This window comes from Scardinius erythrophthalmus (genome assembly GCF_964197995.2).
Source record: "Scardinius erythrophthalmus genome assembly, chromosome: 1".
Lineage (NCBI taxonomy): Eukaryota > Metazoa > Chordata > Actinopteri > Cypriniformes > Leuciscidae > Scardinius > Scardinius erythrophthalmus.
Window position 1 is genome coordinate 31,952,479 of NC_138221.1, and position 25,532 is coordinate 31,978,010.

Consider the following 25,532-nt stretch of genomic DNA (forward strand, 5'->3'; position numbering starts at 1 on the left):
GTGCACACCTGGTGGCTGTGTTTAACCAATTGGTTCATGGGTGTGTTTATTTGAAAGCCTTTGTTTTGAAATGGCAAGGAAATGACATCATGATAAATTTCTGTGTCAAATGCATACAAGTGTGTTTGGTGTTTTGCAAATCACTCTGTAATGTTTTGCAAAAAGTGTGAAGCTTACAGTTGTGCAAAACTAGGCTGGTGTTTTGCTCCTTGACTGTAAGGTTTTGCTAATTGTGGGAAAGTTTTAATTTTAGTGTGTAAGCAATTTAAAAAAAAAAGAGTTCTCAATAAGAACTTTTGAGTGAAAGAAATAAAGTCTGGAATGTAATAAGTGTAGATGCTGATCGTTAGTGTTTAATGTTCTGTTGGGATTAAAGGGTTTCTGTATCGTCTGTTTTGTGGGTCACCATTGTGCTGAAGAGTAGAGCCTGTGCTTCAGTCCAGGATGGGCCAGAAAACTTGACCTGATAATATTCACTATAGAGAGCGGCTTAGAGGCCCTTAGTTTTACGTTATGAATTGCACTTTAAGAATGTGATTATATACAAAAGCCTTGTGTAGAAGTGTATGTGTTCATGTACGTGCGTAGAGTATGATTTGGTCATTTAAACAACCAACTAAGAAAAGGTAGGCTATTTTATGAAAAAATTTACAAACTATGAAAACCAATAAGTAGCCTACCTTTAATGCCTTTAAGATTTTACATGCTATCATAAAATTCCAAGACTATTTGTCTCCAGACTAAACAGCTTAACTTCTCCAGATGCCAGATGCAATGAATTAATTAAATCCAGGCTCGTTCAGAATCCCAATGGCACAATATTGTGTTATTGAAAACATCTTAGTCCATTCATTGCAGTGATTGTAAGTACACATCATGCTGAGCTCTGCTCCACCGTATCTTCTGCAGCAGATGAGCCGTTATGAACAGAGTGAGTATCTGGACCCCCAGCAGAATTAAGACTACCGTGACAATCACTCCACTGTTGTGCTCAATCCAGCGGGAGATGCTGCCCAAACAGCCGCCCAGGAAGATGACGCTCTGGGCGGAGAACTCATCCAGCTGTTGGGCACCCAGTCCACACTGGGTGTTCCACACCGTCCCGTTCTCTAGGGGATCCACACAGCATGAAGGGGGCACTCCGCAAGCCTGGACCCCTGGAGCCGAACAGTTGAAATACCTGTGCCAGAGAAATGGAGACCGGTGAGACTCACTCAACTGAATTTGCTACAATGCTTTTTGAGTTCTAAGGTAGCCTAGGTCAAGGGTGAAGTGTCATATATGCCCCCACTTGTGGCACAATTTAAAAATAAGAAGGCCTATGCTTTTACATTTTGGAAATTGTTAGTGATACATGCCGGTTCTAAACCGATAGGTTGTAGGTGATTTCTGTTTGGTTGTGTGTTTGATTGTATGTCCCAATTGGCACACTTCATATGCACTTACGGTCTTGTGGACTGACAATGGCTGCCTCGTATGCGTGATCGTGAAGTCCAAGAGACAGAAGGGTGTTGAATTTGTCATTTTAGGATTCAGTCGATATACGCCCTTGATGCACATGTTTGCTTAGCCTGCCCTGAAATGTGACCCTGGATCACAAAACCAGTCTTATGTTGCACAGGTATATTTGTGGCAATAGCCAACAAAACATTGTATGGGTCAAAATGATAGATTTTACTTTTATGCCAAAAATCATTAGGATATTAAGTAAAGATCATGTTCAATGAAGATATTTTGTAAATTTTCCACCTTAAATATATAAAACATTTATTTTTGTGAATGGATGCAGCACTATCGCCAATAGAAATGGACAACTTCAAAGGCGATTTTCTCAATATTTAGATTTTTTTGCACCCTTAGATTCCAGATCTTCAAATAGTTGTATCTCGGCCAAATATTGTCCTATCCTAACAAACCATACATCAATGGAAAGATTATGTATTCAGCTTTCAGATGATGTATAAATCTCAATTTTTTAAAAATTACACATAAGACTGGTTTTGTGGTCCAGGGTCACAAATGAGCTCCGCAGCAGACTTCTTCCCAACAGTCAAAGCGTCATTACTTCACAGTAGTGTGGATGCGTAGGAAGACCGTGAGTGTTTAGGGTGCCATTTGGGATAGGGCAAAATTGATGTTATGATGCTATGTCGTTGCTATGTGGTTGTTAAGAGTGTTTTTTAGTACATTTCTGTGTGATTGCTAGGGTGGTCTGGGTGGTTGCTTACTAGAAAAGGTTAAAAAGGTTCATGCAAAACCATGATTGATGCCATGATGCTAGGGTGTTGCTAAGAAGTTGCTAAGTGATTCTAAATTTGATTTTAGTGCATTTCTGGGTGGTTTCTAGATGATTGCTTACCAGCCCAGGTCAAAATGGTTCATGCAAAACTTGATGCAATGATGCAAGGGTGTTGCTATGTGGTTGCTAAGGAATTCAGAGTAGTTTTTAGTGTATTTCTAGGTGGTTGCTTACTAGACTAATTAAAAAAGGTTCATGCAAAACTTGATGCCATGATGCTAGGGTGTTGTTAGGTGGTTGCTAAGGGGTTTTAGGGTGTTTTAGTGTATTTTGGGTGATTTCTAGATTTTGAGTGTTTTCCATGCAGCCCAGGTCAAAAGGATTCAGGATTCTGAAGGGTTTTTAGTGCGTTGCATATGGTTGCTAGATAATAAATGGAAAATAATACACACTTTAACTTTAAACTCCCTTCAATAGAGCCTTACTTTGTTAATAATTAGTTAGTAATCGTAATTGGGATTGCTAAATAAGGATTGTGGTGTGATCAAGTGAAATATATTGGAAGCATGATTGGGAAAATTATAAGAAAGCCAACTCCAAACTATGAGTCCAGAATGCATTAAATGCTGGAGACGCTCTTTATTGCAAATTAGGTTTTATAATCTGTGTATTTAACTTTGGACTACTGCAGTGTTGGAAACTGTAATGATGTCAGCCCCTCTCTTGATTTCCACTCATTTTGCTCATGCACTCACACATTGATTTCCCAGTCTCTGTAGGTATCCGCCCCGCAGCACTGCAGGCCCGTCTGGATCTCATCAGTGATGAACCTCAGGTCCAGGTCGTCCTGGTACCGCACCATGGCGGCCAGCATACCCGAGCGCAAAACCTCCACGATCTGGCCCTGCAGGCTGTAAACCAGGACCGCCGCCAGTACCTGCGCCACCAAAAGGAGCAGCACAGCAGCCGAGAAGGTCCGAAGAAGGCACATGTTCTCCCGCAACACCCCCACGCATCCCGTCAGGCTCAGCAGGGCGAGAACCAAACCGATAAACGTGAAGAGCAGCATGGGGTCTGTGCCGATACCGCTGATCTTCTCCTGAGCAAAGGACTCTTTGTTAATCAGCCCCCACAGGCCTAATACTAGCGTGACCAGACCGAGGACAGTGAAGAGCAGGTTGCTCGTGATGAGGAGGTGCTTCAGAATATAGTCGCTCCAACTGGACTGAGAACTGAGAACCCTTGAAGTGAAGACGTTCCATGACGAAGCTCTGGTTGACTCTTCATGGCAGGATAAACTCGAGCTGGTCTGACTTCCTGAACTGTCGTGCGTTCCCAGATACGTGGCCGCTGAGGTACCCTCTGATTTTTTAATGTCTCCCTGATGATGGTATAAAAAGTAGAAAGTTCATGAATTTGGTCAGATGAATACCCTAAGAGCTCTTGGGCCAGATTCATGAAATCCATTGTGAATTCAATTCAATTCAGTGCATTCATAATAATAACCAATAATAATAATAAGTTATTGTTATTATTAACTATTATTTCCAAATAGTTTAATCAAACACTCTTATTCAGTTGAATATTCTTAGACAGTTTGGACCAAATTTACAGTTTCATTGCATTAATAATAATTATTATTATAATAACAATAGAAACTTAATTATTATTAATTTACTCTAATGATTTTACATTATGAAAATTATAATAATCTATATTATTGCTAACTGTTGTTGTTATTATTACTATTAGTTTTATTATTACTATTAATACATTGAAACTGTTAAGTAAATTTGGCCCAAACTGACCAAGAGTGTTTCATTAAACTATTTGGAAATAATAAAAATAATAACAATAAAAATAATTTAAATAATTCATTTTAAATAATAATTTTAACAACAATAACAAAAACAATAATAATAATAATAATTATTATTATTATTGTTTTTGTTATTGTTGTTAAAATTATTATTTAAAATTAATTATTTAAATTATTATTATTATTATTATTTGTGTAATAATAATGATAATTTCTTTTTCATTTATTAATGGTAATAAATAAGTATAATACATTGCTGCATTTGTTTTTATAATTATAAATAAAAGTAATAATAATGATAAAAATAATTATTATTATTATTTATAATTTAAAGTTATTAATATGAATTATTATATCCAAATAGTTGAATCAAACATTCTTCCCTCTCTCAGTTTGCCGCTAAATAGTGTATTAGAGGTAATCCTGCCTTAAACTTAAATTATAAGTTGTACCAGAAGTTATGTTATGTTACTTAAATGAGCAGAAATAAGTTTTGTCTCTTTGATTTACATAATGTCTTTTGTGAATTGGCTGCTAAAACATCATTTAGCAGGCAAAAAAAAAAAAAAAAGTACAATCAACTGACAAATGTAGCAATACAACAATTTTAAGAAAATAGACAGAAAGGAGTCACACTACCTTTGGTATAAGAGGTTTGTTCTCTCCATTCTGGAAGTGATTCCTCCGCTCCCAGAAAAAGAAAAATCTCCCAAAAGACGGAAACCGCCCCATACCTCCCAAATACCAAAGAGTGCTCAGAGAGGGATGCTGGTCGGCTGAGGGGTAGAGGAGACAGAAGGGAGCGAGTGCGAGTGCGAGTGGGCCATGGCACAGCATTCCAACATCATGTGAGAGTCACAGTACTGAGGATTAGAGGGTCAGCTTTTCAACCGGCCCTGAAGGCTCAACCAGACAGTGCGCAGCTCACAAACACTGAACGCGCTAGCAAGACGCTTCACTGCTCCACCACTCTGACATAATAAAGCTTACAAAAGCACAATCAAGTTTATGCATGAGTTTATGGTCACAGGGACAGTTGTTACTAACTAAAACTGTTAAAAATGGTGTTTGTTAATTGAAGTGAAGCTGAAATAAAATATTTAAACTTTAAATATTTCAATTTTTAAAACAAAATAAAAAACTTTGAATGACAATTGGAAATATTGGCAACTAATGGAAATAAAATTGAAGTAGGGCCTACTAAAATTACTAAAACTAAAACTGAAATAGAAACAGAAATTAAAGCTAAATGTAAATATAAAATAAAGTATTTTTCAAAAAAAACTAATAAAAATTACAAATTTGTGTTCAATCAAATGGTTTTGAAATGACATGAAAATATAACATTACTTGTTTTTTTTTGTTTGTTTTTTTACTATTATAATATTTGTCACAGATGTCTTGTTTAAGATTCGTGTTTAAATACACCACAAATGTAAAATACTGACTTTCAGTGAAAATCACTTTTGGAAAAAGGCAGTAGCCTAGCTTTTCACTGAAAAGGGGAAACCTGCAGCTACTGAAAACATTTGCAGTCCTCTGGAATTAAACAAAACATAAAATCATTGTGATGCATGCATTCATCTCATCGTAACTTTTCCTGTGGTTGCTTGTGCAGATGTACTCGCTGTGAGAATTCCCCCATGCTCCTGGATCTTTTCCTGACCTTGGCTTCGGGTCTTCATTTGAAGAGGAGAGCGCAGCACAGTAGGTATTCCAGGAATGAACAGAGCAGATTTTTCCTTCTCACTGCTCCATCCAGAGCCAAATCATCTCACACCACCTGACTCCAAAAATATTACTCATACAGACACTGCTGTCTGTGCAAACTCCATAAAACTGTGCTCCCTTTGCCATGTCTGGAGGTTTACTGATGCTTACGTTTGCATTATCTAAGTTCATTTTATGCCCCTATTTTGATATTTTAAAAGTTACTAATTTTGTTTTGGAGGTCTCCTACATTAGGTGTACATGTATCCAATGTAAAAAAAAAAAAAAACTCATAATATGCATTGCAATATCACCTCTTTTCTCACAGATTTTCAGAATTTAATCTCTCGAAATGGTTCGATAAAAGATCTAGTCTCTCTAAACCACTCATTTCCAAGAGCTTACTCTGCTCTGATTGGTCAGATGGCTCAGTCTGTTGTGATTGGTCTACTCTGCTCTGATTGGTCAGATGGCTCAGCCTGTTGTGATTGGTCTACTCTGCTCTGATTGGTCAGATGGCTCAGCCTGTTGTGATTGGTCTACTCTGCTCTGATTGGTCAGATGGCTCAGTCTGTTGTGATTGGTCTACTCTGCTCTGATTGGTCAGATGGCTCAGCCTGTTGTGATTGGTCTACTCTGCTCTGATTGGTCAGATGGCTCAGTCTGTTGTGATTGGTCTACTCTGCTCTGATTGGTCAGATGGCTCAGCCTGTTGGAAATGAAATGTAGATTTGCTTGAAAAAAATTAGTGCAGAAAACAGCGTCTACTTGACATGTCGACAACATGAACCACACTCTTCCAGTCCTCAGTTACAACTACAGTGTTTGAGGGTCAAAGTAGACATTGTTCACTGGCAGCCAATGAAGTCCATAGACATTATGCTTTTTTTTTTTACAAACTTACATATATTTGTGCAGGAAGTAAGGATGAAATGACTGACAGCTTGTTTCGGTACTCCATTTATTGTGCACTTTGACCTTTAAAACTTTGTAAACCTTTTACAGTACATTCACAAACAAAATAGCATAATAGGAGCACTTTAAAGATTCCCTGATAACTAATTGATGTTGTGAAGGTTTTGAAGCATCACTATTACTATTGGTTGTACTTTTAGAGATCTGGATGAGAGACTTCGGGGTTCTTATGCAAACTTTATACTGCAAACCTTCTGTGAAAAATAATGGAGGATCTGAACTATAGTCTATATAATATGTATCACTCCTCAGTGTATTCTTTCTCTTGACATTTTACCTCTCAGTAAATTGATTATCGCTCAGACATAATAACTGTTAGTCTGGAATTTTTGTGGAAATCTATGATTTTTCCTTCATTGTTATGTTGATAAATGAAATCCACCTGTTAAATCTGGCTGTGGCTTAAAACTGTGTGCCAATCTGAACACATCAGAGTTTCTATGGTGCAGACTATAAATTTAAAAAACATATGCATCACCTCAGTTCTGCAGTTGCTTTGATGCTTATTTAGAAGTAGGCTATATAATTAGCAAAGTTTTTTGAAAATAAATTAAATACTCTCCAACGATCCAGACAATACAAATTTAAACATGCAAATTCAATTTATCTGACCGGTTTCTAAAGTTCTTTATTTGTCTTGCTTCTGCTTACTTTCTGGCATTAAAAAGATTTCCACAAAAAATGATTGTTGCTCCTCCACTTTTTCACTGGCTTGCCACATTCTCCTTCACCAGAAATATTCTCTAATTGGAGATATATATATATTGAAAATACTGTTTCTTATGATGTGATGACTGCTGTGAAACACAGTATCTAGAGCTATACTTGACACTTTTTCATCACCGCTAATATGAATCTATGACTCATGCTGTAAAGCTGATGAAATCAGGTCACAATCTTTGTTTTCTCTGTTGTCATTTTTCTCCTAAGAGATGTGGCAGGCATGTGCATTTATTTATTTGCATACTTTTGTCATTTAATAGGCAATAATTATGGGTTTTTCGATGGCTGATTATTAAGGCCTGTTCACACTAACGATATAGTTCTGAAAATCGTTGTAAATATAAATGAATATCATTGTCCACACCACAACTATAATGATGACATGGTTGGTATCACTTTCAGAATGATTTTTTCCCCCAGCTGATAAACAATAAAAAATTGATAGCCAAATTAGTTTGATTTAAATCTAAATTAAATTTATCATTTAAGTTGAATACATAACTAAGTCTCTTCATTCTTTGTGACTTGCAATAAAGCACTTTTATAGATGGGGAAGAAAAAACTTAATAGCCCATGACATTTCTTTTCAAAACATGTTTTACCACTCCAAAAATATGCAGTCAGTATTTTTGTACATTGTGCCAAGAACAATATTTTTCTCTAACAATATTGATCACTATGATTTTTCCCATAAAAGTTGAGCTTTGCAAGTCCAATGCAATTGTAAACATTGAAGTGCTGTTAAAGACTTACTTCTGTTTGAACCATGTGGTCATTTTTATGATGTCACCACCTTAAATATGATGCTAAAAAAGATCAAGAAATTGCTTTACAGGGGAAATATACAACATAAAAGGGTTGAGGGGTTTAGTTCTTTTTTTTTTTTTTTAAGACACGGTCGCTTTATATGTTGAACAGATTGAATTTAGGCTTTTATTCACATATGAATATTCATCAATTCACACATCAGTAGTGGTAAACAGAAGCTCAATCGCCTTCGCTTGATGTGTGAGAACCAACGAGGTTCATTGTCATGTGTAACGCAGCCCGTTTGAGCTTCAGCAAGAATCAATGAGGTTTGTTCTCGTGCGTCAAGCAAGTACGTTTGAGCATCTGCAAGAACCAATGAGGTTTGTAATCTTTCAGATTTCGTTAAAATATCTTCATTTGTGTTTCAAAGATGAATAATAGTCTTACGGGTTTTGGAACAACATGAGGGCGAGTATCTTTTTCAGTTTTGGTTGAACTAACTGTTAGAGTGTATGACTGGTGTTACCATCACAGCTGTGTCTCAGTATAGGAGAATGGCACAAGGCAAGAAAGAGAGCGAGAAGTCGTTGAAAAACAAAGTGAGTGGGCCAGATTTTTCATTCTGGCACCCGGATCTCAGTGTGGTGTCATTATTTCCATAAGTCCACGCTGGCCTGTTCTGCAGAGCGCTGCTGGCCAGGCCTGTGCATTGGATCAAAGCTCATGGCTGTTAATTAGTCCAGGACCTGAGCCCAGATTCACGATCCAGAGCTTCAGCTGGGTCAGAGGTAGAACCTTAACCTGTGTTCTGGTTTAACTCTAATCATTTTTAGTAGCATTTGCTGGACAACAGATTTGACAGGTTGTATTCAAGAATTTACAGATATCAGGTATTTTAAGGGCCAAAATTGTGGTCTCCCTTAAAATTGAATAAACGTAAATCTAGAGCTTCCTTCCTATTCCCATTTGTGCTTCCTCTGTGGCTTTGTTGTCAAAGCTTTGACTGTTTCATGTTAAATTACATCCGTGAGCTGTACTGATGCTTTTTGCCCAGACAGGTTGAGACCTCCGGGAGGAATTTATAACCAGAATGTCCACAAAGTTGCATAAGTCCATAACATTTGAAAATCAATCTCATGAAGACATGTCCAGGTTATATTTCACCCCAGCAATTTAAAGAAAAACAAAAGAAAATATGTTTTGCAAATAGAAAATGAAGCATAAAGCCTGGACTTCTATGAAATATCTATCTATCCATCCATCCTTCCATTAGTCTATCAGTCTATCTATCTATCCATCTATCCATCCATCCATCCTTCCATCCATCCATCTGTCCGTCCGTCCATCCATACGTCCATACATCTATCCGTCCATCCATGGCAAAACATTTACTGTAATATGTAAGTTGTTTTGGTTAAAAAACTTTCAAAGGAGAAAGGTGATTTTTTTTCTTTCTTTCACCATTATAATGCAGATTGAGATTTTCTATAACAATCAAATCTTCTAATCTCTAATCTCATTACATCTGTTGCAGAAATACTGCGTTCCTGGAGTGCATCCAGTTATTTTCCTGAACTCATTCATCTCTCCTGCATTCTCACTTTGACAGGATTCTATTGGATTAGCAGAGCCTGTTTGTTTATAGAGGATCTCTTTCAAAACATTTGGAAATTCAACTATACCCCTCGCTTTCTGTTTTATAAATTTCTCAAGACTGACCTTGTATGAATCTGAGGGGGTTTTGTATTTAGTATTGCTTTTAGTATTGCATTAGGCCTGGTGCATGCACAAAGACTAGTCCTTAGAGCTATTCTGCAGAATTTATGAGATTACTATTTTTTGTTGTTTAGGGGAAAACCTGAAAGCTCCATTGCACTCTTGTCCAGTCTATGTAATTTGTTCTTGCTGTGGGATTTGTGGATGCCGCTATACGTTCTGCATAATGAATCTTATTCTCTTTCTGGTCCATATAAGTTCATTTTATCTGTCAATAACACTTTATAAAAGCTTTTCTGAAGCGGTTGAGGATATTTCCATGTGTTTGAGCAATAGTGAATCCCTGGAAAAGAGTCCCTGAGACATAGCAGCTGGATATCGAAGAGACTTGATGGACTCTTCATCCAGAATAGCAACTGCATAGCAGTCACGCAGCAGTTTAACTTTTATTAAAACAAAGAACTCAGGGCACTAGAAAACAATAACTGAACAACCAAACATAACACAAAGTAGAACTGACAACAAACTGAAACACAGGGCTTAAATAGACAGAACAAACCAATCAAAGAAACGTGAAACACCTGTGACAACTTCTTCAAACCATATGTAACCTAGACAACCAATAAAGAAACGGGATCATGGGAAATTGGATCAAACTAAACAGTCCGTTTAACTACGGTAATTAACTAACTGAAAAACCAACCTAGAAACACAGGCATGAACAGAACAGAGGCCCGTTGCATAAAGTTAGTTGAACAAACTCTGAGTTTCAGAGCAGGTTTGGAGTTGACAAATCCATAAAAATCCAACCTGGTTTAGATCAGATTCAGGCAGCAGAAAGAAAAAAAATCTGAATATATCAATGCATGTGAAGCAAGCAAATAGGCCTAATAATTTATAGTTTCACAAAGAGCTCAGAAGAATACACATACGCTTAATCTGTTTTAAAGCTTTATATATTGATGCCTGTATTATATTTATTTTAATTTAAAAGCAAAGTTTACTGTCGATTAATAGAATAACTGAATATATTATATATATTAAACATAATTATAATTCATATAATATAAATAATTAGCAACAAATGATTAGCAATTTTGTCTCTAAAATGTTTTCATTATAAACTGCTTGGAGTGAGAGTTAGGGGAGTGGCTTTATTGCATCTTTACTCAAAGCTGATTTGTCGAATTTTGGTCTGCAATCTCTAACCCAGAATAAATCCTGCTCCAGAGCTGGTTAGCCGTGTAGCAGAAGTTACCATGGCCATGAAACCAATCCTCCTTCTTGAGCCTGAAAAACCAGAGTTTGCTCAAACTAATCTTGAACATACCTGGGTAGAAACTGAAACCTGCTTTGTGCAACAGATCAAGAACAATCTCAGAACTTGACAATAGCAATGCTCTGGCATCATGGCAGAAATTTTGCATTGGCGAGCAACACTTAAAGTACACATTTTTCAGCTAAGTTTTACATTAATGGAAATAACATAGGCCTACTTAAAATGTCAATGTTTCTGAGTCCTATGTCCTTCAAAATTACTCAAAGCTGTTTGGATCTTTGATGTTTGTCACACCTCACAGTTCTCACAAACACTGGAGATGCATGTGATTGATTCTGGGAACATGCAGTAGTGTGTTTTTTTCTGCACTCGATCTGGCATTGTCATGTTGATGAATGAGTTAATACTGATACGGAAAGAGGCGAAGCCAAGCTGTTATTTGTTGCAAATGCTGAATTACGTAATGCTTTCATGACTCTTGGGAATTGCCTTGGCCAGATCATTTCTGCACACTTTCAGAACATGCAGTTTATGTAATGAAAGCTCAAAAGTTCAATGAGGAACATTCACATTCTCACAAGGGTCCACGAAATATGATCCAGAGCATCTATTTTCGCTTCTCGTTTGAAACGGTTAAGTAATGTCACATGATTTCTGTGCACAATGAAGTCAAGTTATCACGGCTTTTGGGAAAAAGAGCACTCCCATCAAAAACACCCACAAAGCACATATGGAACTGTTTTGGAAATCCTTGGATATAATGGGAATTGCTTTACTATGATCGGTTTTCATTTTTCCAAAAGTATTTTCTGAACAACAGGTGCAGGACAGTTACGGTCTTAAAGGGATAGTTGCAACTTTTCTTTTTTTTAGAATGAAAGTCAATGGTGTCCAAAACAACATTAATCCCCATTCAGTTTCATTGTATGCTAAAAAAAAAAAAAAACACTGCCATTTTTTATTTTTTTCTCAGAAGAAAGAAAGTCATACAGGTTTAGAATGATATGAAGGTGAGTAAATTATGACATAATGACATAAATACATATTTTGGGTGGACGATCCCTTTAACAATTACTATAATTATAGGCTAATGATATATTGTCGTCCACACCAACTGACGATAACGTTTTGTTTATTATAAGCGCACTTTTTTTAAACTCGGGCAGGTTCAGCTGATTCCAATGTTCGTCTGTGTCATTATTGTTTAGGCTATCTGTATTGTGACTCGCGCATTTGACACTGTTTTCACGCTACACATCCATTTTCTCATGGAGTGAAAAAACATTGCGGAGCAAAGGCGACACATACACTCTCAGAAAATAACAGTAGGGCCTTTAGGGGTACAATGGCTTGTCACTGGGGCTGTACCCTCAAGGGTACAATATTGTACCTTAACCTTTAAAAGAAACGGTACATATAGGTAGTTTTTAATGCTTTTTGACCCTCTAAAAGGTATATATGTACCTTGAGGTCCAATAATAAACCCTATGGGGTACGTTAGTGTAGATTGTACCTTGGGGGACAGAAATGGACTCCTACTGTACGCCTATTTCTGACAGTGTACAAGTACAATGCACCGACAGACAAGGAAGAGAAGGTTACTTTTTATATGAAACAAAGGCCCCATGTGTACACCTTGTATTAAGGTGCGGTTTTGTCGATCGGATCACAAGTGGACGATGCTAAATGCAGGTGTAAACGGGGACTGTCAATTTTATTATAAAATTCAAATAATAGGCTACATAACGCTTTGGCGCTCTTAATGTGCCATGACTTCTTTATTACTATAGCACCCAATAAAAATGAATGAACATCAGAAGGTATACTGAAAGATACAGTACAGCTTACTGAAATGTATCATGTCCATGTAACCCTCCCTCCCCATCCATAATTCTCTCTCCAAGCTAAGCTAAAAAGTTTACAGCCCTGATACTATTATTAAAACTTAAGTCAGAAATGTGCAAATTTAATAAATAAAAACTAGCCTACGTGAAAGCTAACTGAACACACTCAAGAAGGATAACTGATATCAAAGAAACAAAGCCGCCGTAATCCTTACAAAGGGATCATCTGCTGTTGAAGCATGTTTTTCCTTTTCCTCCCCTGCATACTTTTTCGCCAGGCCAGATTATGATGAAATATTTCATTCTTCCCGATTACAGCCTGCTAAAGATGTTATTTTACTACAGAATGTCAGCAAATGCAGGTTCTGCTTGTGTGTTGGTGTCGCTTCCATGATCCGTCAGGTCCAGATGTTGAGCAGACCTTTACAGGGAGGGGCAGGAATGCTGTGATATCAAACACTTCTCCGCTGGCGTTGATCCCAGATCTGGAAGCGATGCGGCAAGAGTTATGCTGATAACTATCGTCCCCTCAGTCACAGTGACTGGAAAAGGTCTGGACGAGGGAGATCCTCGATTCTGTTTGGCTAGTGTCTGGAAGATAGTAAATATGAGCTCCTTAGCCATAAAGAGAAGCAATTTGTGGTTGAAAGAAATCATTTGCAAAGAGGACATCTGTTTAAACAGAGCTTTAAATAGTGGTGTTTGCTAAATCAAGTGATCAGTCTTAAACGGACAGTTCACCCAAAAATTCTGTCATTTTCTCATCCTTATGTCGTTCAAACCCCTTTTCTTCTGTGGAAGACATCAGAAGAAATGTTGGAAAATGTCATCGTGTTCATGCAATATTCTATGTTCAAGATCCCTTAAACTTTTTTTTTTTAAGTCTTATGTTCACCAAGGCTGCATTTATTTGGTAAAAAATGCAGCTAAACAGTAATATTGTAAAATAGTATTACAATACAATTTCTTCCTGTGATCAAAGCTGAATTTTCAGAAATCATTCTGATATGATGATTTGATGCTCAAGAAACATTTCTCGTTATTATCAATGATAATTGTTCTTTTTTTTTTTGGTCAAAAATTATTGGAAACCATAATAAATTTTTTCAGGAAAAAATTTTAAGGATAGAAAGTTCAAAAGAACAGCATTTACTTGAATTTAAAAATATTTTGTAACATAAATGTCTTTACTGACATTTTTGATTGATGACAATAAAGGTAATTGATTACTATCATGTATGTCGAAGTATCACCTACAAAAAAATGAAAACTTTTTTTAGTCTTTAAGAGACAGGAGAGAATTTCATTAATCTAATGTGATCAAAACCTAAGAACAGCTAAGTGAACTTAGAAGTTTCTTCTATAATTCTGACTACGTAAAATACACTCAAATTAGTCAATAGTTGTCATACAGTGAGATTATAGAGTGGCTAAATTAATGTGGGCAGCAGCCCAGATCATTTAGTCTTGCAAGAATTTGATGAGAAATGCTTGAGTTCATATTGAGATATCTGATGTTTAATTGCAGTTGGTGGAGACGAATGTGAGCCAGGGTTATTGTAACTAACATATATATATATATATATATATATATATATATATATATATATATATATATATATATATATATATATATATATATATATATATAAATGAATAAAAACGATATAAACATATTACAAAAAAAACTAATCAAAATGACAAAAACACAACAAAGTGACTAAACTAAAATTTAAATAATTTTAAAAAGAAAATGCAAAAATATAAATAATTTAAAATATAAAAAAAAAACTATAAATAGTATCTCAATGATACTAAAATAACACTGATGTGAGTTTACTCTCTAGGTTTTTATTTTATTTTAGGAGAAACATCTAAGATGCAGGAGCCATCTGAAAACAATAAGGATATTAAAGAAATCTCCGATTTGTTGCAATGAAGCTCATGATGAGGTGATGTCATGTATCTGTTTGTCTCTGTTGAGGGGGAGGGAACAGGTTGAGGAGGGAAGGATTTTGGAGCGTGGTGTTGCTATAAACCAGCAGACGCAGTTATGTTCCTTCACTTGAATCTCAGTAACAGGGATTATTTCATGCAAGCAACTCCGCTGACCACTAGAACAAACTCCCAGCACACAAACTGAGGTATTTACCCTGGACTACAACTCGGATATTATTCCAACTCACAATATGACCTTTAACTACTCCAGTGAGATCTCGTTTGGAGCATTTTTAGACTTTACAGATGCTCTGCGTTTTCTGCATCTGCTCAGTATTTACAACAATCTGTTTACCAGACAGTCAATGAAGCCTTTCATCAGATTTTATTTTAATGTGTGAAGCATATGCTGAAAATCATGAACTCGTATAAAAGCCTGAGATCATGTCAGATTCTCAGCACTAGATGCTGTAGCTTTGCACTGTCCTGAATGACGTGATTGTTGTTTCTCTGAGGAGGATGAGGATGAAGAGTGCTCTGAACCTGCTGTCGCTGCTGTGTCTGTGTGCGGCCCAGAAGAAACTGACCCAGGACACGTCTGAGTGGGACCACCGAGGTAAGATCTCTTCAACTTGGTTTTTTTATCAGTGGGAACAGGTGATGTGAGGAAAAATCCAGACCGATCTCAATAATTTCACTCTTAAAGAACAGTTGTGCTGATATAATGCAAATGTTTGTTGAATGTCTCCAAAATAGTTTAGAGGATAAATATTTTTTACCAGTATAGCGTTCAAAATAGATCTCAAAAAGCTTGTTTTCTATTCTATTCTTTTTTTTTTTTTTTAAGTATCAGTGAAAGATTCTAAACTTTCAGAAAATATTGTTTATCTGCCTTATACAAAAATGCCACTGGGGCAGAACTCTAAAATGGAGATTTTTTTTTTGACAGTGCATGTTGTTGAAATAAAAGATTATATGTGCTGTTTTACATTTATTTCACATGAGGGTCGTAACCAGTTTAAAACACTGATTTGTGTATTTTTTGTTGTTGTTTTCATGCACACACACAAAAAATAAATACATTAAATGAAATCCTAAGTTACTGATAAAAAAAAAAAAAAACCATTAAGAAAAATCTGAATGGATCGTGGTTATTATAGTTAACCAAAACTAAAAACATAAAAAAACCTTTTTGTTACTTGAAATTAAATAAACTTTAACAATAATAAATATATTGTTAAAGTATGATGATGATGATAATAATAATAATAATAATAATAATATAAAAATATAAATATATAAAAAATAAAATGTAATAGTTAATAATAATAAAACAATAAACGTGAAGTTTTATTTCAGATATAAGGCAATAATTAATTTAGTTAAATCAAGATTTTATTAGTTTCACTTGCTGTACTAATAAACCTAAAACTAATACTGAAATAAAACCATATAAAATAACAGAAACACACAACAAAATTAATAAAACTTGTACTAAAATTAGTATTAGCATCTCAGTGATATTAACATGTAGATGTAGAATATATTCAACATTCAAAGTAAGAACAATCTCAAAATGGTTTAGCCTCCTCTGAAACAAACGTTCTTCAGCACAAATGATGGATCACTTTGACATTTAACTGCATCTTTGAATGAGTTTTCATATAACCAGAAGCTCACCATGAAGTTGTGTTCACTTGTCACAGACAAACCGAATGGCAAGAGCTGTTCAAACCTGACGCAGGTCCTGGACAACTGGAAATACGCCATCATGTACCAGGTCAAAGACATGCTGGTCAACGATCATGCGTCCATCTTACCCGAATATACCAGGTAGGATGTGAAATCTGTTGGTTTTGTAACTTTTGTAGGTGTTTGGTTTCATGAAATGAGGTATTTTCTGTGATACCTAATGGAAACCAAAGCTAGTCTGTCCATGGCACACATACTGCAGTCCACTCCAGTCTGAGGCCATCTGGCCATTTTCTCTGTGACATTTTCCTTTCTGTTTCTTTTTTTCACTGCAACTGGAGAAAATTAGGATCACATGCCATAAAAGGAAATGATTATTAATCCAAAAAATGCTTTGACTGAAACGAAACTTTTAATCTGCTCAATATGCCGTCTTCTCAAGGTGCAGGACCTAGCCTAAAATCTGTGCAGCAGCTTCATGCACCATTAGTCATTAAAGACTTCATGTGCATAATTACTGCATTATTTCTAACTATTTCTGCTACACATCATCATTTACTTTTATAGCCTGACCTCTGAGCGAATAAAATATGGATGGATGGATGGATGGATGGATGGAAGGATGGATGGATGGATGGATGTATGGAAGGATGGAAGAAGGATGGATGGATGTATGGATGTATGGATGAAAGGAATGAAGGATGGATGGAAGGAAGGATGGATGAAGGAAGGAAGGAAGGAAGGAAGGAAGGAAGGAAGGAAGGAAGGAAGGAAGGATGGATGGATGGATGGATGGATGGCTGGAAGAAGGATGGAAGAAGGATGGAAGAAGGATGGCTGGAAGGAAGAAGGATGGAAGAAGGATGGATGGAAGAATGGATGGAAGGATGGATGGAAGGATGGATGGAAGGATGGATGGAAGGATGGCTGGATGGATGGTTGGAAGAAGGATGGCTGGAAGGAAGAAGGAAGGAAGAAGGATGGAAGAAGGATGGATGGATGGATGGATGGATTGATGGATGGATGGAAGGATGGATGGATGGATGGATGGATGGATGGATGGATGGATGGATGGATGGATTGATGGATGGAAGGATGGATGGATGGATGGAAGGAAGGAAGGAAGGATGGAAGGATGGCTGGATGGATGGTTGGAAGAAGGATGGCTGGAAGGAAGAAGGAAGGAAGAAGGATGCAAGGAATGATGGATGGATGGATGGATGGATGGATGGATGGATGGATGCATGGATGGATGGATGGAAGGATGGATGGATGGATGGAAGGAAGGAAGGATGGAAGGATGGAAGGAAGGAAGGATGGAAGGATGGATGGATGGATGGAAGGATGGATGGATGGATGGAAGGAAGGAAGGATGGAAGGATGGAAGGATGGATGTCCATGCATGTATAGTATAAATAAAAGATTTAATTTGTACAATTTCTGAAGATAAATTCAACGGTGCTTGCCTGTGCAAAACTCACCATCACTGTGTTATTGTGTTGTAGGTCGTTGCCATGGGGTTGCTAAGATGTTCTAAAAAAAATGAGTGTTGCTTAAAAATTTCATGCAAACCACATGATTTAAGGAATTATTTTTGCAGGACTAGTTATGTGTTTAAATTTAATATTTATGTTTGGGTTTCTTTTGCGTGTTTTTTATGTATATATTTGATGTTGTTTTTGTTGTGTACAGGATCCAGCCCCTGTCGGATGCAGTGGGAGATCTCTATAAGCAGTTTGACACTCTGAAGGACAACCTGGCCAAGCTAACCAACAAGTTTGACAAAGTGGAAAGCTTTGTGGACGAGATCCAAGCAGGAAAATTTCCCAAGCCAAAACTCTGGACGGCCCCGAGACTCTCTGTCAGGAGAATCCCACAACAACAGATCCCAGCGAAAAGTCCTGTCAAAGTCCCGGGTAAAACCATGTGGGCTCAGAGGAGAGCCAGAAGAGGTCCTGGCACTTAGCAGGAGACAGCAGCAGATCTGGACACATAATCATGATGCTTTTCCAGAGATGAGCCTGTCAGAATTCAATACAGAGCAAAATTCTGGGATTTACAATGTTTTATCTTACAAAATATACAGACTTAGTCAAGGCATAAACTGACTGTATGGAACATGCTGCATATGAAAGGTTATTTGTATAGTGTGATGGAGTTTGACTTTTATGTATGCTTTTAGAAATATTAACTAAAATGTATATTAGTTCATATCACAAATACATTAATCTTTTATTATTAGAGCTATACTAGTGGAAAATATGAGGTCATTGTGAGTAAAAAAAAAAAAAGTTCACACAGTCTTAAAGGTATGATGCATTAAATATTAAAAATGTTTACTTTTCCCCTCTTTTACCGATTCACTAGAGCTTATAATGTATATGTAAATATTGTATTCCAAACACCCACAAATATATTCATATGTTTTAGCATGTTTATCAGGGCACATTACTCAGATAATAAGCTTATCAGTCTGTTGTTTAGCATCTCATTGCTGCATGCTACAATAATAAGCTACAAGTAACTAATTTAAAAAAGGAAACAACGGCTCATATTATAATGGGAAAATATTCACCACTGAGGAACTGAAAATAGTAAAATTATGAAATGTTTCTGATGGACAGTGTCTGTCCTCTACTGGACGATCATTGTAAGAGATCTGAACATCTGAAGTGATGATTTTGTTGAATCTCTGCCTAAATCTGAACATTAATTTGGCTTTCATCATCATGAAAGCAGATGTGCTGGATGGGGGAAAACAGTCAATCATTCTTTGTTTCTTATGTATGATGCATCTTACCAGACTAGCAAAACAATATTCTTGTATTTTGACCTAAACATGATTTTGGTGCTGCATAAGATTAACAGTATTTCATATGTTGACATTAAAACTTGTCTGAATCAGGATCATGTTTATATAATAATGTTTTTTTTTTCTTTGCAAATTCATGCAATAAATGTCTTTATGTCTGATGCATTCTTTGTAATGATGGTTTGTTGAAATGAAAATAAATGGTCAGTGTCAGTTTGGTCAGCTGTGACGTCCTCTCCCTTAATAAGAGCGCCATCATCTGAACACTGTAAAATCCGATGCCGTAATCAATGCAGTCAGGAGGCTATTATTCATAGAACAGTTTTATTATTTGATATTTTATATGATTTCGGTTTCATCGAGAAATATGTCATGATGTAACTCGATTTTTATGCGAGATTATGTAAAATAAACACCTTTTATGACTTCTTGTTAAAGAGACAGTTCCAAATTAGCTTGAAGGAACGTTTTAATGAGGGACAACTAATAATGTTTATTTTATTTTTTAATTTAATGTATTTATTTTGATGCTTTTTTTAAATTAAAATTCATGAATATAACCCGTGAGTAGATTTTTTTGTTTTTTGTTAACCCCATTATGTTACTTCAATTTTGAATTATGCGTTAAGTCGCCGGACCTTTATTTTGAATCATCCAAAACCGGAAGTTGTTGTACTAACTGTAGTGTAAATATGTTCTGACAGCGTACAGTGAAGGTTAGTTGGATGTTTTTGAATGTTTGTTCAAAGGTTTTATATTGTTTTCGTATTCCACTTTATAAAATAATGCGTTTAACACGTTCAGTGCATGACTTTGATGTGTCTGTGTTGTAAATATTTAGTAAAACAAAACTGACTGACCTCCAGAAATGTGAATGTTTCTCTTTTTTACAAATATCTTCATATTTAGGAACCGTGTGTTTTTATGCACAGAGCCGTTTCTGGTCATAATATGTGTGGAAAAGGTACCTAAATTAATACAACACACACAGTAGGTTTACTGTACAACTCAGACGACGTGTCAATAAAATAACTTGCATGTCAATAAAATGGCTTTATTGGACATTGGGGGTATTTTGTTGTGGTAAAAGAGGTTCAAATTATTAAAAGTGAATTATGCCCACATTGTCTATATCCTATGCCAATATATCATATACAATCTATAAGTGTTTATCATAAGTATATAATGATTTTTGTGATCTTGTCAAGTCAATTCATCTTTATTTATATAGCACTTTTTAACAATACAGATTGTTTCACAGCAGCTTTACAGAGATAACATGAAAATAATGCAACAAAGTTTGTTTCAGCTGTACAGCAGATCTAGAAGAAAATAGCGTCATAGTCAAGCTTAAGTAAGTTCAGTGATGGTTCATTTTTGTTGCAAAAAAGTATACATTTAGTTTATTTATCTATACAATTACTCTGTAGAAAACCGTGATGCCGTCGTCCAGCTCAGTTCAGTTATCAACCATCTGTTAAGACTTGTCTTCATGAACTAACAATGTTACAACAACACTGACACTTGGTAACAACACACATTCCTAGAAGAACCGAGCAGTCGAATTGTTCAGTTCCTCTAATATAAGGGATAGATGGTGCAATTAAAATCTGCAATTTAACCTCATCACTCAAAAATAAACTAAATTAAAGTGAATTTCTTCACCCTGCAACTTCAGGTCCAAGCCTGGACCTCAAACCACTAAGCAACTTTTAGGCATCAACCCATTGCTCAGGTATGTGTGCAATCTGAAAATGTAAAACGATATAAAATATGATGTGTAAGATCTGATATAGTCATACAGTGTTCATCTCTACAGCCATGGAAGACGACATACAGGAGGAGATGCTGTCCGAGTTCAGAGAGAGGCGTCTGGGCGGCTGGCAGATCCTGCAGCTGACGGCCGGCACGGGTCTGGCGCTCTATGCCGTCTGGGCAGGAATTCTGATGCCGGGGTTTCGTCGTGTGCCACTCAAATTACAGGTGAGGTTTGAGGAGTGTGTCGGTATTAATGCTGCACATGATGAGGGATTTATCAGCCCAATAACTGCTGTGTCTGTGTTTGTGTTCAGGTGCCTTACATGCCAGCGAGCAGAGCTCAAGTGTGTAACGTCATGACTCTTCTGAAGGGCAGATCTGGAGGCATCGCTGACCTGGGATCAGGGGACGGCAGGATTGTAAGTGATCCTCATACTCTTTCATTTAGTTTGGGGTCGGTACGATTTTTAAATGTTTTTGAAAGGAGTCTCTTATGCTCACCAAGACTGCATTTATTTGATCAAGCATACAGTGAATGAAGTAATATTGTGAAATATTATTACTATTCAAAATAGTTGTTTTCTGTTATAATATATTGTAAAATGTAATTTATTCCTGTGATTAAAGCTGTATTTTCAGCATCATAACTCCAGTCTTCAGAGTCACATGATCCTTCAGAAATCATTCTGATATGATGATTTGATGCTCAAGAAACATTTCTGATTATTGCAAATGTTAAAAACAGTTGTGCTGCTTCATATTTTGTGTGGAAACTGTAATACATTTTCTCATGATTCTTTGATGAATTTCAAAAGCACAGCATTTATTTGAAATAGAAATCTTTTGTAACATTATAATTGTCTTTACTGTCACTTTTGATTCAATTTTTTGAATGTTAGTATACTGTATGCGCTTATGTGTTTGTTGTATATGTGTGCAGGTGTTAGAAGCGTGTCGTCAGGGTTTCTCTCCTGCAGTTGGTTTTGAGCTCAATCCATGGCTTGTTCGTCTTGCACGCTTTCATGCATGGAGAGCTGGACACCACAGAAGTGTGTCATATCAGCGAGAGGACCTGTGGAAGGTATTGTGAACATCGAACAATCAAAATACTTTATTGTATCCAGACAGATTATACAGATTTTTCATCTATCTATCTATCTATCTATCTATCTATCTATCTATCTATCTATCTATCTATCTATCTATCTATCTATCTATCTATCTATCTATCTATCTATCTATCATATATCTATCTATCTATCATATATCTATCTATCTATCTATCTATCTATCTATCTATCTATCTATCTATCTATCTATCTATCTATCTATCTATCTATCTATCTATCTATCTATCTATCTATCTATCTATCTATCTATCTATCTATCTATCTATCTATCTATATGTGTGTGTGTGTGTGTGTGTGCTGTCAATCATCTGTAAAATATGTGCCAAATCGGCTGTGCTGTGGCGACCCCAACAAAACGTGAGCAAGCCGAAAGAGAGAGTCAATCTATTAAAAAACTCATTAATCACACATTTTTCTGCAATTAATCATGATAAATTCCATATGAACATAATATTTTTATATTGTAATAATTTCACGTTGAATTTCCAAATTGATGTAGAAACAACATAAAGATATTATAAATATCTTTATTTTAAATATATTTTAAATACTTTTCCCTAAGTGCTATAAATGAAAGCTAGCATCACTGATGCCAGTACTGATACTGCTGTCTCTATTAATCTAATTGTTTTCCTCAATTTTAGCCATTAATTGTAGTCATTCAAAATTACAGTAGAACTAAAAAGGTATTATTTTTAACATCTAATAGGCTTTCAAACCATAACAACTTTTAATTGACCTTAAAGGGTTAGTTCACTCAAAAATGAAAGTTCTGTCAGTAATCACTCGCCCTCATGTTGTTCCAAACCCGTAAGACTTCCGTTAATCTTCGAAACACAAATTAAGATATTTTTGATTAAATCTGAGAGCTGGCTCACTCCTCCATTGGCTTCTATGTTACTGAAACTTGTCGGCCCAGAAAAGTAAACAAAAAAAAGACAGAAAGCGGTGCGAACTGCGCTCTCCATGATGACGAGGAAGTATCAGCAAGGAATTCATTAATTTCTAGCCCTTGCATTAGCTTTACTACTAGATATATTTATGGAGATGAGAAATAAAAAGCCGTCATTATGTCATTAATATCAGTCCGTCAGAAAAGCAGTTCTAGTCTTATTCTTTGCTGGATAACTCCTAGCAGGTTTAAAAAGCCCTTTTAAAATTAAATATGAATGCAGTTTTGGATTAAATAAAAGTACAGTCAAGTAAAATAAAACACGTTTTATCTCCTGTATAGTTTTGGTAATGCTACAATAAGATAAGATTCATTAACATCACTTATTGCGTTATCTAACATAACACATTGAGTGAATATATTTTTACAACATTAATTAATGTTTGTGAATGTTATTTAATACAAACACTTGATTGGTCATGTTTGTTCACTTCATTCATTGTGCATTAAATAATGTTAACAGAAATAATGTTAACTTTTGATTTTAAAAATGTATTTTTAAATGAACCCCTAAAGGAGAATAATTGCGACAGTATATAGCCTAACTATTGTTTATTGTTGGGTCATTTTATCTAATGTTATCTAACAAATGGAATCTTATTGTAAAATGTTTTTAATACTACAGTTTCCATCTTTGTAACCGTGATATACACTTTAATATATGTAAATTTAATCTAAATTAAGCTTTGGTACCGTTTTTTAGAACCGTGGATTTTCACTGGTATTGGTACCGAATACTGACATTTTGGTACCATGACAACACTAATATAAATATATATATTCAAATATTTTACTCAGTTACTTTAAACACCCATATTTTACCCCAAACAAAATACCTGTGGAAGGTATTTTGAACATCTAAACACCTAAAATACTATATTATTCTCAAACGGATTCTCTCATATAAATACACTGTCCTAAATTCTCATCCACGTACACATTTCTCATGCAGAAGACAGATATGATTTCTAAACAATATTGTGTGTAATACATGTGCATTTGTGCTTTTGCATGTGTTTTTCCAGGTTGATCTCTCAGTGTATAAAAATGTCACAGTGTTTCTAGCCCCTAGTGTGGTAAGTCCCACAGCGGCTCCTAAATCATTTGATAAGGTGCAATACAATAGACTTTATTCAATCAGTTCATACATTTACATCATATTATTGAGCCTAAAGGCCTCACATACCATGTATTGTGTGTTTATCAGTTAAGTCTTTTACAAGAGAAGCTACTGGCTGAGCTCCCTGAAGACGCTTTGATTGTGGCGGGACGTTTCCCGTTTCCTGATTGGACGGCGTGCAAACTAGAGGGTGAAGGTGCGGACAGAGCGTGGGCCTATCGCATACAAGAACTGAGACGACGCTACCAGTCACAAGATACAAATGTCTCCAGATGACAAACTTTTTTCTTTTTTTTTTAAATCTGCTTTTTTATTTAAGCTTGGTTTATGTTTTATCATGTTTTACAGAATTGTTTTATGCACAGAAAGTTTTAAAAATCTTTTAAATATGAATTATATCATTTTTATTGTGCTCTCACTCTTAAGCGAAACAACACATAAGATGTCGAAAAACAAAGTCGGTGTCTGTGGGAGTTCCTTAAAGGGTTCAAACCCATGGATGACTTCCTGTTTCTTTATGTGACCTAGATAAGGTCATGTGTACAGTCTCTTTAAGTGTTTCTCTTTTTCAGAAAAAAGGAAATAAACCACATTTATTGTGAGTCATCTTAAATTAATATGTTGTGTGAGAAGTGTATGTTTCTGAATGTTTACTACGCAGTCTGTAGTCTTACTCAACATGCACTTGAGTTGATGGGTTGCATAATGTGAAGTCGTTGAGCAAACCACATGAAACGATGAGCAAAAGAACGGCAAGTTCAGAAATGACAGGCTGACACAGACTGATTCTCACAGTTCAAAAGTACATCTAACTGCAGAAACAAAAGGTACCAAAGCTTTATGGTATTGGCCATTTTGTCTATGCTGATGTTCACAAAAGCCAGTGAATGATACAATGCACACACATATATACAATGCATCTTAATGATTAGAAGTACTCACACTACATTTATTCAAAATCACAAATATATATATATATATATATATATAAAAAAAACTGCTATCCATTGAGAAAGCCATTTGTATGTGTTGGAGCTTATGTCAAACGAAATCACTTCGTATTGACCATGGCAAA

At 35.9% G+C, this 25,532-nt stretch overlaps 3 protein-coding genes across 7 annotated transcripts; 2 read left to right on the forward strand and 1 right to left on the reverse strand.

The window, feature by feature from the left end:
• Positions 1-849: 849 nt before the first annotated feature.
• Positions 850-4,804, reverse strand: tspan10 (tetraspanin 10; the record flags this gene model as incomplete). Its single annotated transcript, XM_081361768.1, has 3 exons — positions 4,698-4,804; positions 2,995-3,620; positions 850-1,180 (listed from the first exon to the last, which is right to left on the reverse strand). Exons 1-3 carry the CDS (start codon positions 4,788-4,790, stop codon positions 850-852), a joined length of 1,050 nt encoding a protein of 349 aa, XP_081217894.1. The 5' UTR covers positions 4,791-4,804.
• Positions 4,805-15,064: 10,260 nt separating this feature from the next.
• On the forward strand, positions 15,065-19,715 carry LOC308692617 (uncharacterized protein). 2 transcript variants are annotated; one of them, XM_081368776.1, is made up of 4 exons: positions 15,065-15,199; positions 15,512-15,609; positions 16,700-16,826; positions 18,378-19,715. In XM_081368776.1, the coding sequence occupies exons 2-4, from the start codon at positions 15,513-15,515 to the stop codon at positions 18,649-18,651; spliced, it is 498 nt and encodes a 165-aa protein (XP_081224902.1). In that variant the 5' UTR covers positions 15,065-15,199; position 15,512; the 3' UTR covers positions 18,652-19,715. The 2 variants fall into 2 exon arrangements, with proteins under 2 accessions (XP_081224902.1, XP_081224903.1); XM_081368777.1 differs by having other exon boundaries at positions 15,119-15,199; positions 15,509-15,609; positions 18,378-19,006.
• Positions 19,716-20,149: 434 nt separating this feature from the next.
• Positions 20,150-25,072, forward strand: antkmt (adenine nucleotide translocase lysine methyltransferase). 4 transcript variants are annotated; one of them, XM_081364079.1, is made up of 9 exons: positions 20,150-20,213; positions 20,407-20,461; positions 20,797-20,851; positions 21,176-21,232; positions 21,317-21,480; positions 21,570-21,674; positions 22,196-22,336; positions 24,363-24,413; positions 24,545-25,072. In XM_081364079.1, the coding sequence occupies exons 5-9, from the start codon at positions 21,319-21,321 to the stop codon at positions 24,731-24,733; spliced, it is 648 nt and encodes a 215-aa protein (XP_081220205.1). In that variant the 5' UTR covers positions 20,150-20,213; positions 20,407-20,461; positions 20,797-20,851; positions 21,176-21,232; positions 21,317-21,318; the 3' UTR covers positions 24,734-25,072. The 4 variants fall into 4 exon arrangements, with proteins under 4 accessions (XP_081220205.1, XP_081220206.1, XP_081220207.1 ...); XM_081364080.1 differs by having other exon boundaries at positions 20,807-20,851; XM_081364081.1 differs by lacking the exon at positions 20,407-20,461 and having other exon boundaries at positions 20,807-20,851.
• Positions 25,073-25,532: the final 460 nt, after the last annotated feature.